This window comes from Hippichthys cyanospilos, chromosome 6, assembly GCF_059441005.1.
Source record: "Hippichthys cyanospilos isolate Australia breed blue-spotted pipefish chromosome 6, RoL_Hcya_1.0, whole genome shotgun sequence".
Taxonomy (NCBI): Eukaryota; Metazoa; Chordata; class Actinopteri; order Syngnathiformes; family Syngnathidae; genus Hippichthys; species Hippichthys cyanospilos.
In genome coordinates this window covers 13,700,260-13,712,580 of record NC_142374.1, presented here as the reverse complement: position 1 = coordinate 13,712,580, position 12,321 = coordinate 13,700,260, and the positions used below count along the sequence as shown (strand labels likewise).

General features: G+C 40.4%; 1 protein-coding gene across 1 annotated transcript in view; it reads right to left on the bottom strand.

Annotated features, from left to right (window-relative positions):
* Positions 1–12,321, bottom strand: part of shank3a (SH3 and multiple ankyrin repeat domains 3a) — a 209,434-nt gene that overhangs the window by 15,106 nt on the left and 182,007 nt on the right. The window contains exons 20-28 of the mRNA XM_088417218.1: positions 11,677–11,730; positions 9,724–9,806; positions 7,452–7,576; positions 7,182–7,317; positions 4,612–4,692; positions 4,252–4,275; positions 2,193–2,320; positions 1,978–2,083; positions 588–1,114 (exon numbers count right to left, since the gene is read on the bottom strand). Of these exons, the coding sequence (XP_088273344.1) occupies positions 588–1,114; positions 1,978–2,083; positions 2,193–2,320; positions 4,252–4,275; positions 4,612–4,692; positions 7,182–7,317; positions 7,452–7,576; positions 9,724–9,806; positions 11,677–11,730 (1,264 nt within the window). The remainder of the gene's footprint in view (positions 1–587; positions 1,115–1,977; positions 2,084–2,192; positions 2,321–4,251; positions 4,276–4,611; positions 4,693–7,181; positions 7,318–7,451; positions 7,577–9,723; positions 9,807–11,676; positions 11,731–12,321) is intronic.

Below are 12,321 nucleotides of genomic sequence, written 5' to 3'. Positions count from 1 at the left end.
ATAGTCACAGTAACAAAAGGAGTTCACATCCTACGGTTGAGACCCGTCAGTAACTCCCAATTATATAATAAGTATATGAGAAACAAACACATACACATACACATGCATAAACACACACGCGTGCGCGCACACACACAAAATAAGCTGTAAAAGCACCGCTGCATAATGAGAGACAACCTCTCAACCTCAAGTTCACAGCATCCCTGCGTGGAAACTAAACCCATGCAGCCTGTGTGAAGTTGGGCAAGTGGATCATTACCAATCACTGACTACCAAGTACCTGGTATACATTTCAAAAGACTCAGAGGCCCTGGATTTAACCATTTAGTGGGAACGGAGGCCACTTTTGTCCGATAATCTAAACAGGCAAAAACGGCCTTCATTAGACATACGTATTTAAATATCTAAGTAAATTTTCAGGATTTTAGAGAACATTTTAGAGAAATTTAGGCGTATGTTAGAATTTAAGCAATGGCTGTTAAGGACACTTTCATCTGTTTGGCCACTGAGCCCAGTAAAGGGTTAAAGCAAGCGGAACGAAAATAAAAGCCTCTTTGACACCAGTTCAACTAACAAATACAACTTACCTGTAATTGCTTGACCAGGGGGCTCTTCTTCCTTTGAGGCTTAGTAGGTGCGTACAATCCAATGCTGAATTGGCCCACGTTAGCATAGGGGTTGTCAATAATCCGACCCTTCCGTTTTATTCGTTCGGGCGGAGTAGCAGCAGAAGGTCGGGGGATTTCTGTGGGTTCCACTGGTAAATGGGAAGAGTCCTGGAGGATGATCATGGACCGGGCTTTTTTCTGTCTCTCCATCTGAGCAGCCTGCCGATGAGCTGCCTCGTAGGGCAGGTCCAGGGACGAGGGCTTAAAGCTGGAGCGTCCCCCGGGTTCTTGGCCCTGACTTTGGGTCCGCGATGGAGGTGGCGGAGGGCAGAAGGCTGGGGGAGGTCCCGTGTCAAGGTAATAGGGAGGTGGAGGAGGTGCTGTCTGTGGAGGAGGCGGGATGGGATGAGGCTGCGGGTGGTCACGGAGGCTGTCTGTCATGGAGGAACTGCGGGGGAAGTGGAGCTCACCCTCCAGGGCAGATAGCCGATCCTCCTCAGTCGCACCTGCAGGGCATTCCACATTGAAGCATGAGGATTATAGTAAAGTCAGGAAAATATTTTTTTTTGTTAAAACAGCCCAGCAGATCCATGGCAACGTCAAACTTTAATCCTGCTATGTGGTAAAGTGTCACTTTGCGCAGTCAACATCCTATCTTCTCGACACATTTTTAATAAGGGTTAAATCTTTTATTTGATTCAACACTTCATTAAATATGAATTAGGCGAGTCACTCACACAGCAAAAAGTGATACTCGGAGGATTAGAATTGTATATCTTCTGCCATACTTACAGTATGAATCTGCTCCATAAATAAGCTGTGAACCCCCGCTTATGACAGCAAATAAAAATAAAATAAAATGGGTAACAATTTGGGATACTTTGTTTCCATTTGCAAATTATATCCAAACAACACAATGTCCTACCAAATAGAAATTTTCATCTCTTTAAAGTTTGCTTGCTTAATACCAACATACAGTACATTCGGAAAGTATTCACAGCGCTTCACTTTTTATACATTTTGGCATGGTACAGTCTCAATCCAAACTGTATTAACTTAATCACTTACATCAATATTCAACAGACAATATCCCATTTTGACAATGTGGAAAAAATGTCTTTTCTTTTTCAAGTTTAGAATTGATTAAAAATAGAAATCTAAGAAATCAAATGTACATAACTATTTACAGCCTTTGCTGAAGCTAAACAATGCTCAGGTGCATCTTTTTTTCAATACTCATCCTTGAGATGTTTCTACAGCGTAATCCAAGTCCACCTGCGGTAAATTGAATTCATTGGACATGATTTGGAAAAGCACATAATTGTTTATATAAGGCCCCACAAGAGCAGGAAAGAGGTTTGTTTTTTACCAAATGACTTTGTCCTGGACATCCCCTTAGGTAGTGCCATGTGACCTCTCTCCATGGCTGGATGAAATGCTCCATGTAGCGTCATCCCTTGTCGCTCAAACAGCGACTGCAGCCAGACCCCCACCCCACCCGAAAAAACAGAAAAACAATGCATTGAACTGTAAGACATTATTTCTTTAATGTGAGATGTTGGATCTTTGAGCAGGTGTGCTCACAGTGATCTCTGCTGGTGTTATTCTCCTGCTGGTGGGACGCTGTTTGACGGTGGCTGTTCTGTAATCCGCCTCCGAGGGCTGGGAGCGCAACATAGACTCCTGGGACGCCAACATCTCATCAAGTCTCTCTGTTGAGAAGGCAAATGAGCCACAACTAAGTAAGTTAAAAAGAAAGAAAACAATGAGACACATCAGGAGTCAATAGCTGGATCATTTTTAAATGGTTAAACACAATAAAGAATAGAAATAATGATATGACAATTGGCATAATGATGTGATTCACTGAGTGTGGCACATGGGTTTCTTCAAGAGAATCACAGAACCAAATGTTCAAACTGCAGTGTTATTGTGGTCTATTTTTTTTTTTAATCCTCCAAGTAAATTTAAGTATAGCTCATTTGTAATCAGAGGGGGGTACTAACATTTTCTCTAATTACATTTTCTCAAGTAACTTTTGGGATACATCGTACATATCCAGAGTAGTTTTGATGCCACCATCATTTGAGTTTAACTTGATTATATATGTTAAGCAATCCATTTTTCTAGGGGTTTTTTTTTTGGACTGCAATTTAACAACTAATGACATTTGACTTCTTTCCACAAGTCAAACGGAACCAGGCAGCCATTTGGCTGCATGCAGACTTTGTGAGCCTCTCAAAGTTGTTATTTTTTGTGAAGAATGGCAAAAGTGGGATAATACAAAAGCTCGGTTCAATTTAAAAAAGAAAACTACCTCTGGTCTCATGTCAAGCCCATGTTTACATTTTAGTGTACAAAAAAATAACATTTTTATAATATTAATATTATTAATTTTTTATAATATTAATATAATATTATAAAATAATAATTTTATAATTTGTATCTACCGAAATGCGCACATTTCAGGCCACAAATACTTAACGTCTGGTGACAGAATTTTCTATATTCCTGATCTGGTGACACATTTATTATAATGAATGAATGCCCTGTAACCTAATTGACTTTTTTATGTCAACAGAAGTCATCCACCGCAACAAGCAAGAGTACACTGAATGAATTAAATCGTACGGAAGGCAGAGGCAGAGGTGATTAACCTCTTATGAAGAATGCAAAAATATATACAGTATATAAATTTTGGCAAGACCCCTCCCCCAGGAAAGAGAAAACTTTTCACCCCCCCACTCATCACGCTGACTATAAATATGATTCTTATCCATAAAAATTGTTTTAAGTATACCTAAAACTGTATCATTTTAACATGAACAAAAGCGCAATAAAAATCAACTTTCAACAAGTGTTCATTGTTTTTTACAGCATTTATACGGGTTACGGTTTAGTCAAAAATAGAAAAAATGACCCAAATGCCAGAAACGGAAAAAAAAAAGACAAATCATATTTTATTGCAATTACACCTTACATGACAAAAAAGTCTTTTCCCTGTGGCCATCTGCGCCCCCCCCTATTTGAGAAACGCTGTTCAAAATAACAGTGCTTTTACTTCAGACAATTTTTGCCTTTTCTACTCAAAAGTATACGCTAGGATCTACTGTATATACCCGCATTCAATTTGTCCATTATCAGTAGCCGCTTATTCTCACTAGGGTCGCTGCCTCGGTGGGTGGGCAGTAGGCGGGGGACAACCTGAAGCCAGCCAATCGCAGGGCACAGAGAGATGAACAACCATTCAAGCACCAAATCACACCTACGGACAATTTAGGGTGTTCAATACACCTGTCATGTGCCCGGAGAGAACTCGCATGGGATCGGGGAGAGCATGCAACTTCTACACAGCAAGGCCGGAGCGAGTTGGATTTGAACTCGGGACTCTGAATTGTGAGGTGGACGTGCTAACCAGTCTTCCAACAAGATGCCCATTTAACTTTCCTCTTCAATAAATTTTAAATAATATCAATATTTTTGTAATTTTTCATGCAATGGTAATGTAACTGTGCAGTGTTACAAAGCCTTACAGCATAATGATATAAGGTTAGTACGACGTGTTATTAGCAAAAATGTGTCCTTGCCTAACAAAAGAAACAGAGCAGTGATAAAACATCTGAGTCTCTTGCCTCAGACTCACCTCCTCTTCTCCGCCGAGCAGAAGCTTGGTAGACAATGAAAGCGTCAGCATAGGAGACAAAAGGCAAAAGAAAAAGCCAAGAGAAGTAACTATTGATAAAGTTAGTGGGAAAAAGACAAAACGAGGAGTCTGGAAAGCCATTTGAGCATTTACATAATATCTTTGATATCCACTTTTAGGTCTAGGCACTAGTTTGCTTTTTGATTAATTGAACAGCACAATGACTAGTCATATTTTGATACTGCATGGGCAAAAAGCAAAAAGCCTTTGAAGTGATTTTGAAGCATATTGAACAAATGGTAAATGGCTTTCCACGGAGGATGCAGAAAAGGACACACATCCCAAAACACCAACACTCACCCAATTCTTCCAGCTCAGCTGTCATGGACTTAGAGCGCAACGTGAGCGTGGTACTGGGAGCTCTTTTGGGAGGCGGCGGCGCTGTGGAAAAAAGGCATGGCGTTGAGGACGACCACGACGGCATTGATGACCGTGATGGAAATCTTGTGGCTTTGCGACTCAGTCCTGTGTGAGCCTCGCGCAGATGGCTCGCCCATGTCACCATCGGCTTTGTATTGGAAGGCTCTGATTTGGATGAAGCGTTATGCTGGGAGCTTGACTTCTTCATACTGAGGTTGTTTCTCCGTCAGTGCCGCATAAAACATTGCATCAAGGGAAAATATGGTCTATGGATGCAATGTGAGATGCAACAACACAGCACCTTGGACACCTAAATTGGTCCTCCCTCACTTGGGGCCTGATTGACTTGTGCGCTTTCAGTAATTATGCTGGTTTTCACCATGGACAATTTTTACTGTGAGGACACAGCAAGCACAGGTGATGGGATTGGAAAAATTAGTGAAGGAAAACTAACATAAAACTCAGTTACAAAAAAGAAATTGAGCGCTCCAGTAATTTTCGGCAGGCAGGAATATACACAAATGACTAAAAACTTGGGATGGCAACAACCCATGCACCCCCCCCCCAAAAAAAAAAAAAAAAAAAACTTTCCTAGAAAGCAACCAGTTAGAGCAGAGTCTGGAAAGGAGCCAAATGCAAGAAATAGAAAATTGAAGAGAGTTCCATCACTGACAATATGGCATGACTCCTTCTTGGGACCAGCTGCAAATCAGTCCTTCAATCACACAGAAGCTTCAATATTGCATTGCTAAACAGACTGTATCTCATAGCTGTTTTTGTTTCTCACAATTCAAAAAACACTACATGAGTGGAATGAATCTTTTCTGCTTCTCATCTCTTATTTTGCCAACGCCTCCTCCTCGCCACGGTAACGCAGCCATGTAAACGCACAACAGTTTACACATGCCTTTCCGCCCATGTATTGAAAGACAATCTTAGCCCCTGCAATTTTTCCAATCCATTTCATGTGCTAAATTCATCTACTCTATTGAAACTTCTCCCAGATCACATAAAATTAACTTGGCAATTTTGTAATATGGCAGACACAAACCGGGGTGCGCAAGGTTGGGAGAATGGAACAGCTTACACATCTGTTGGCATGAGCTATCAAGTTTGCTCCTATTTTTGCACGTGCAACCCTTCAGTATGTCAGAAGAACAAAACGACATCTGCGCTGACAGATGGCGAGAGGACAATGGTTTAACAGCTAAGGAGAACGATATGCACCGGACATCACACCTTTAAGCTCGCGGGAATTTGGCAATCTTACACCAAACGCTCAGTGTTACAATCTCGCCCACTTCAAAATATGTACTCAAGCATCTCAGGTGTGCAAAATGCAGTCCCTCTGTGCAGGAACTAGTTTACTCCCGAGAGACCCGAGAAAAAAAATGCAACACACAGTCTAAAAGTCAGTCCACCACGTCCATGTCCTTCAGTGAAAACAAATAAAATTGAATCCAACTATCATTCATACGGTGCATAAGTCCACAGTCAGTGCATAAGTCCATAGTTCTGGTCTTTGCCGATTCTGCATGTGTGCGGGTTGTGCTGCAGCATTAGTAGAGGAGGAGGATTGCAAAAAAAAAAAAAAAAACAAAAAACAAAAAGGAGAGGAACCAGTCCGAGAGGTAGAGAGAGCCTGTTGCTATAATGCAATGCTTAATTCAAAACATGCGGGGTAGTCGCCATGACAACGGTGGTGTGGAGCACTGAAGATGCAGAGGTGCAGGCAGGCAGACTTTGTTTTCTCTATGTGCATTTCATTACACTGCAAGTGGGTGCCCAAATATTTGAATATCCAGGCTAAATCCATTTATTACAACAAATTGTTTCAAAAAGTAAAACTTGTATTATAGTAGTTTGCAACTGTCGTGCAGTCAGGGGAGGCGGAGCTGCACCTATCACTCTTGAAAAGTGAAAATTTTACGGACAAAATGCTGTGTCTGTGAGCCCGGATTTTTGAACCACCACCTTCACAACAATCATCTTCATTTTTTTTGGATTGCAGTAACCATCCTCTTGAGCGAAAATGAAAGATTGAATTCAAAAGATGAGAAAATTTGCAAATCTGGACTTTCAATCAAAATGACGGAATAAATATAGATCGCAAAAGACGAAAGCAAGCTTTGGAATCCTCTTGTCTTTTGTGATAAATTGGAAGTGTAAACTTTACTTTTTAATCCTGTTTGGTAAGCTTCTTGTTACTTGATCTTAGCAAGCAATGTGTTCTTCTCTGTGCCATTGTCATCAAGCCAAAAAGAACAAACGCTTCCGTTCTGTTAATTGTCATTGTGACGTGTACGAATATATACTCACGCGTTGTAAATGGAGCATGCAATTAAGTGTTTTAAGTCACCACTTATGTGCATGCCAGCAAATAAAGGCGAGGCAGACGTTCTACTCACATGCTCCATGTATCATAGGGGAAACGCAAAACATTCAAGAGAATCTGAAGGTGCAATCTCACAGGTAGTATTTCACAATCCTAATCCGTATCGGGTGCCTACCTTTCTTGCGGACAACTTCCTCCGACTCTGGCTTCCGCGTGACAGACACCACCTTCATCAGCAGCCGATTACCTCCTTGTCGGATCAATGACACCACCTGCTTGTGGCCGACCTTCACCACGTTCACGCCGTTCACCTAACGACCATCACACATAGACAAAATCACAGATGTTGTATTTATCTCGTTCAGTGACAAGGATGTCATGGATTACATTTCATAGCAAGCCAAAGGCTGGCAAGATATGAAATTCTGTGTGTCCACGCTATTACCTCGATGAGAAAGTCTCCCGTCCTCAGTCCGGCCCTCCAGGCCACACCTTCCACATCCACAGACTCGAGATACTGCAGAGCGGGAAACGCTGGGGTCGGCGTGAACTCCTCGATGGGTGTCTCGGCTGAAGGAGCAGATAAGAGTTAAGTGCTAACGTTGTTAACTGCTTTAGCATAACCAAAAAAAAAAAATATGATCTTGGCTTTCCAATGAACTGTAATAGGAAATCCCCCAGTTTACTGGCCTAATCATTGCTCATAATTATGTAGAATACTAAAATGCATATGTCACTTAATTTTAAGCTTTATATACTGTAAAAACACAACTTTTGGTAAAGAACAATGTTACATCACAGAACAAACAAATACGTTTGCGCCAAAACAGTTTGCCGTTTATTTTTTACTTTGAATTCAATTTCAAGTTCATGTCACGTTCCATTTCTTTGCTGAAAATATGCTAAAATAAAACCAATTATTTGGTGGAATTTCACACTGTTTTGCAATTTAAGTTCACCCATTTTTTTTTAAATATTGTACATTTTTCTTTTTTATAATGGTCTGATATCCATGTTATATGATACTCATATCTGAAAAGCATGTTGGAGAATCTACACATGGATCGAATATGCAAACTACACACATAAGGGCCTGAGGCAAGATTAAAGGTCAATACTAGTCCTAGGTGCTGCCTCTTTTTTTTCCTGTTCCTGAATACAGCATTGAGAAAGAGGACATATATGTAATTTTATAAAACAAACAAAACAAAGCAAACGATTTATTCATTCAAATCATGTTCAAAGGACAAAATTACACAAGAATCTCTTACTAATCAATTCCAAACATTGCTTTTTACCTTACGAATGTGTTGAGCAAAATTGTGTGTAGTATGCATTTCAGTTTGTGAAACCTTGACTAAAATGCAGCGCAAACAATGACCTTCCAGCCATGTTAAGCTATTTCTATAAGAAAGTGTTGATCAGTGCAATACATTAAATACGCTTTCTCTCTTAAAAGTAATTCCGAGATACTAATGCTTTTGCACTCAGCTATTCGATCCTTGCTGCATGTATGTATGCTTCATTGTCATTTTAGATTGTGTTGATGCTTCCATTTTCACAAGTATGTGGCAGCATAAACCTTTCTCAGAAATTTTCAAGACTTAATTGGATGAGGTAATAAACTGTTGCGGTGATAGGTGCTAACAATTACAATGATGGATTAAAATGAAGGACAAAATATGCTGTTGCGTTGGTCTTAGTCACTCATTTTTAATATGTTTCGTCATTTAGCGGTTTGTTGGCAAAATGTTAACGGGCTGACCACCTCTGTGAATGTGTGAGCATGTGTGAGTGTGTGTGTGTGTGTGTCTCATAGCAAAATAAAAGACAGTTCCTCTAGTAGTGAGTGATACATAAGTAAAGTAGACTCTGCCAAGGTGCCTTAGCAGGGGTTGCCAGGGTAACCAGGCCTCTTGAGCAAGATGGGGGGGGGGGGGGGGGGGGGCACATGGGTAAAAAGAGTAAAACACATTCGCTCTGAAGGAATTGAATACAGTGGCCATACTGGTGGAATAGATGGAGGGGATAGTGGACGGAGGCTGCCAAACAAGATGGAGAGAAGAATAGAGGGAAAGGGAAAGAAGGAAATAAAAGATGAAAAACTGCGAGAGGCGAGGTGTCTGCTAAATGCGAGTGCCATGTGTGAGCAGCAGATGGGACAGCGAGTTGGCAGCTCCCACAGACACGCACACACACGCTGACACACGCACACACACAAAAGAGTGCATGAGTACATAAACATGTTGATGAAAGCTGCTACTGACTCATATGATACGTTCATTTGAGCACGGTGGGCAAGTGGTTGGTAAGTATGTCGCACAGTCGAAAAATTCTGTGTTCAAGGCTCTGCTGTGTGGTTTTGGTGTTCGTCCTATGCTTGCGTGGGTTTTCTTCCAGCCCACATAAGAAGGCGGGAACCTGGATTTGAACATTGTGAGGCAGCTGTGTTAACCACAGGCCAACTGTGCCACCATATTTCCTGCCTACAAATTACTATGGGGAGGGATTTGTCTCAAAATGCATTTGTGATTTTCACGTGTGTTTTGAGATCCAAAAATGTATTCACAATTTTTATGTGTTTTTCAGATCCACAAACATTGCTGCGATTTTCTCAACCGTTTTGCAGATTTCACAAGTGGGGACTCTAAATTTTAGCGTTACTATGTAGTAGAGTTTTACAGTGTAAAATCTACTACAGTAATACTAATGGTCACCTTTTGCTCCCCGCAGGACAAAGCCAAATCCCTCGTTTTCTTTCTTCTGTAAGACAGCATTCTTCTCCTCTATGATGTAATCACTGGGGGAGAAAACACATGAGAAAGGAAAGCATGACTCTAGAAAAATATGCACACAAACACTGACAAACGGCAGTTGTGACTGGAGTGCAGCTTAGAAGCATTTTAGAAGCGAATCAGTCCTCTGCGCGGCAGGTTCAGACATGATGCAAATGACAAGAGGAAATTCATTGCTGTCTAATTCCAGTTGTTCTCATTCCAGTTGTTCAGACTTAAATCTCAAGGCAAGTCCAATTTTTTCTTTGCAATATGTTCTATGTATGCCCGCTAGTCTAAACACAACATTCTGATTAATATTGGCAGAGGTGGGCATTTTACATTTTTATGTTGTTTCATTTCATTTCATTATCGTTGGTATGCCATTTTTTCAAGCCAAAAATTGTAACAGTCCGTCTCCCTGTGCACCCCCCCAAAAAATAAACCTCCATCATCCAACTAAAAATGAAAACTAATTAAACCTCTGAAAAAAATACCATTAAACAGTACTCTCTACAGTCTACTATCTGCAATCTCCTCATCCAGCCATCCCTTTTTGTGTGATGGTTACAGAAAAAAAAAGTCACATTTGACCACACGTTGTCCATCAAACACACCAAGTATAGTTAATTAACTAGATAATGCATTTTGGAGGGGGATTTGCAAACTTCTATCTTGCATTTCTTGAGTGCATATCACACCAAAATTGTCACTTTTGCAATGTGCCCATTTGTTCCTTGAATAGAAAAGCATCCAAGAATGCTTTGCTCGACTATGTGCAAGCTATTTATTCATTCAAACCATATTTTAAAAAGTGTAACCGTTTCAATCATAAAAATCTGTTAAAAATTAGTTCTAAACATTCATCAGTATGCATTTCAGTTCATGAAACCATGAAACGCAGCGCAAACATTGTCCTCCCCGGCTGTGATGGCCACTTTCTCGGTGAAAGCATTGCTCACATCATAGACATTTTCTCTCTTAATAGTAACTGTTGCGTACTAATGGTTTATAGCAACGGTCCCCAACCACCGGTCTGTGATCAACTGGTACCGGGCCGCGTGGACCGCACCCAAAATAATGTTTTGGAACTGATTAAACAGTTCATTTATTTGTGCTTTGTTTGGCGTGATCTTTGTTTTTTGGCGTCGCTTCTGGCCACTGTTGGTATTACATAGTGAGAAGGATGATGTGCTTTAGAAAACAGTCAGTCGGCGACGCGCACCCGATCCGCAATATAAATCCCAAGCATTGACCGGCCCGTGATGATAAAAAGGTTGGGGACCGCTGGTCTGTAGCACTAAACCAGTGATTCCTGCGTGCAAGTGCGTATGCTTGTGGCCTATTTAGACTGTGTTTACACTTCCATGTTTCCATGTATATGGTAATTTAAAAGTTTCTTGGAAATTTGGAAGAAGTGACAGCGTGATGGACAAACTATTACCAACAGTAACAGGTGATACAAGTGGTGATGATAACCAAATGTACTGCTCTGTCAAATTTAGTACGTTGTTTGTGTCATGTTTTCATCATTATAAAAATTCAGATCATTAATCCAACTGTTTTCAGTCTGTTGGGACAATATCAGGCCTAGAAAGCAAACATTTCTAGGACCTTTAAGCTAGCAAGTACAAGTAAAAAGTCATCATGAAAATAAAACGCATAGAATGCCCAGTTGGGTGTACGCCGGTGACAAATCATTTGTGCCTTATTACTTCTGTCAAACACTCATCAAATACACTTCAATGCAAAGTCAACACACTTGGCTCAATAATGTTGCGGCCACTCCAACATCAAAGCAAATGTTTTAGTAGCAGCGTGGGGAAATGAGTCATTAGAAATTGCTCTAGCTCTCCAGTTAGCTTAACAACACATCACTTGGCACTCCAGACTTACCAAGAGAACACAGAGCTTGCGCTGGTGCAAGTGGCTGATCGGAAACAAACCTTTCTGCAAGAGGGAGGTCAAACCCTTTTGTATTATGTTATACACAATTCCTGAAGTTGTGAAATTCTGGAAATTGTATTGTATCTCATTTCACTCTGTAAATGTAATTTGCTTGATGGGAATGAAGCAGGAATTTAAAATATTGAAGGTTGGTCCGAGAAACTTAGCAAATGTTAATTAAGCATTAATTAAGTGTTAATTAAACAGACTATTTGCAAAGGTTGAATTGGCGACTGGATTCTTGGAAGACATTAAATTCGACTTTGACACACATTACTCAAAACAGACCCTTTTTTTCTCCGTTTGAATAAGGTTAATTGGATTGTGAAATAAGTAATACAGTATGTCATTTACAAGGCTTAAAATGATTGTGTGTATATATACATAAACAAAGGCCTCCTTTCACAAGCAATCTGTGCAATCTAAAGCAGATTTTAAAGTTAAACATGCATCTATTGAAATTGAAATACATTATTTTCCAATTCTCTCACTTTGCTAGGATAGTTATCATTATTACCCTTACTATTCAACTAAATTTCACTTTAGGAAATCTTCCCTTCATGACGTGATTCTTTTACTCCATGACATGTACAT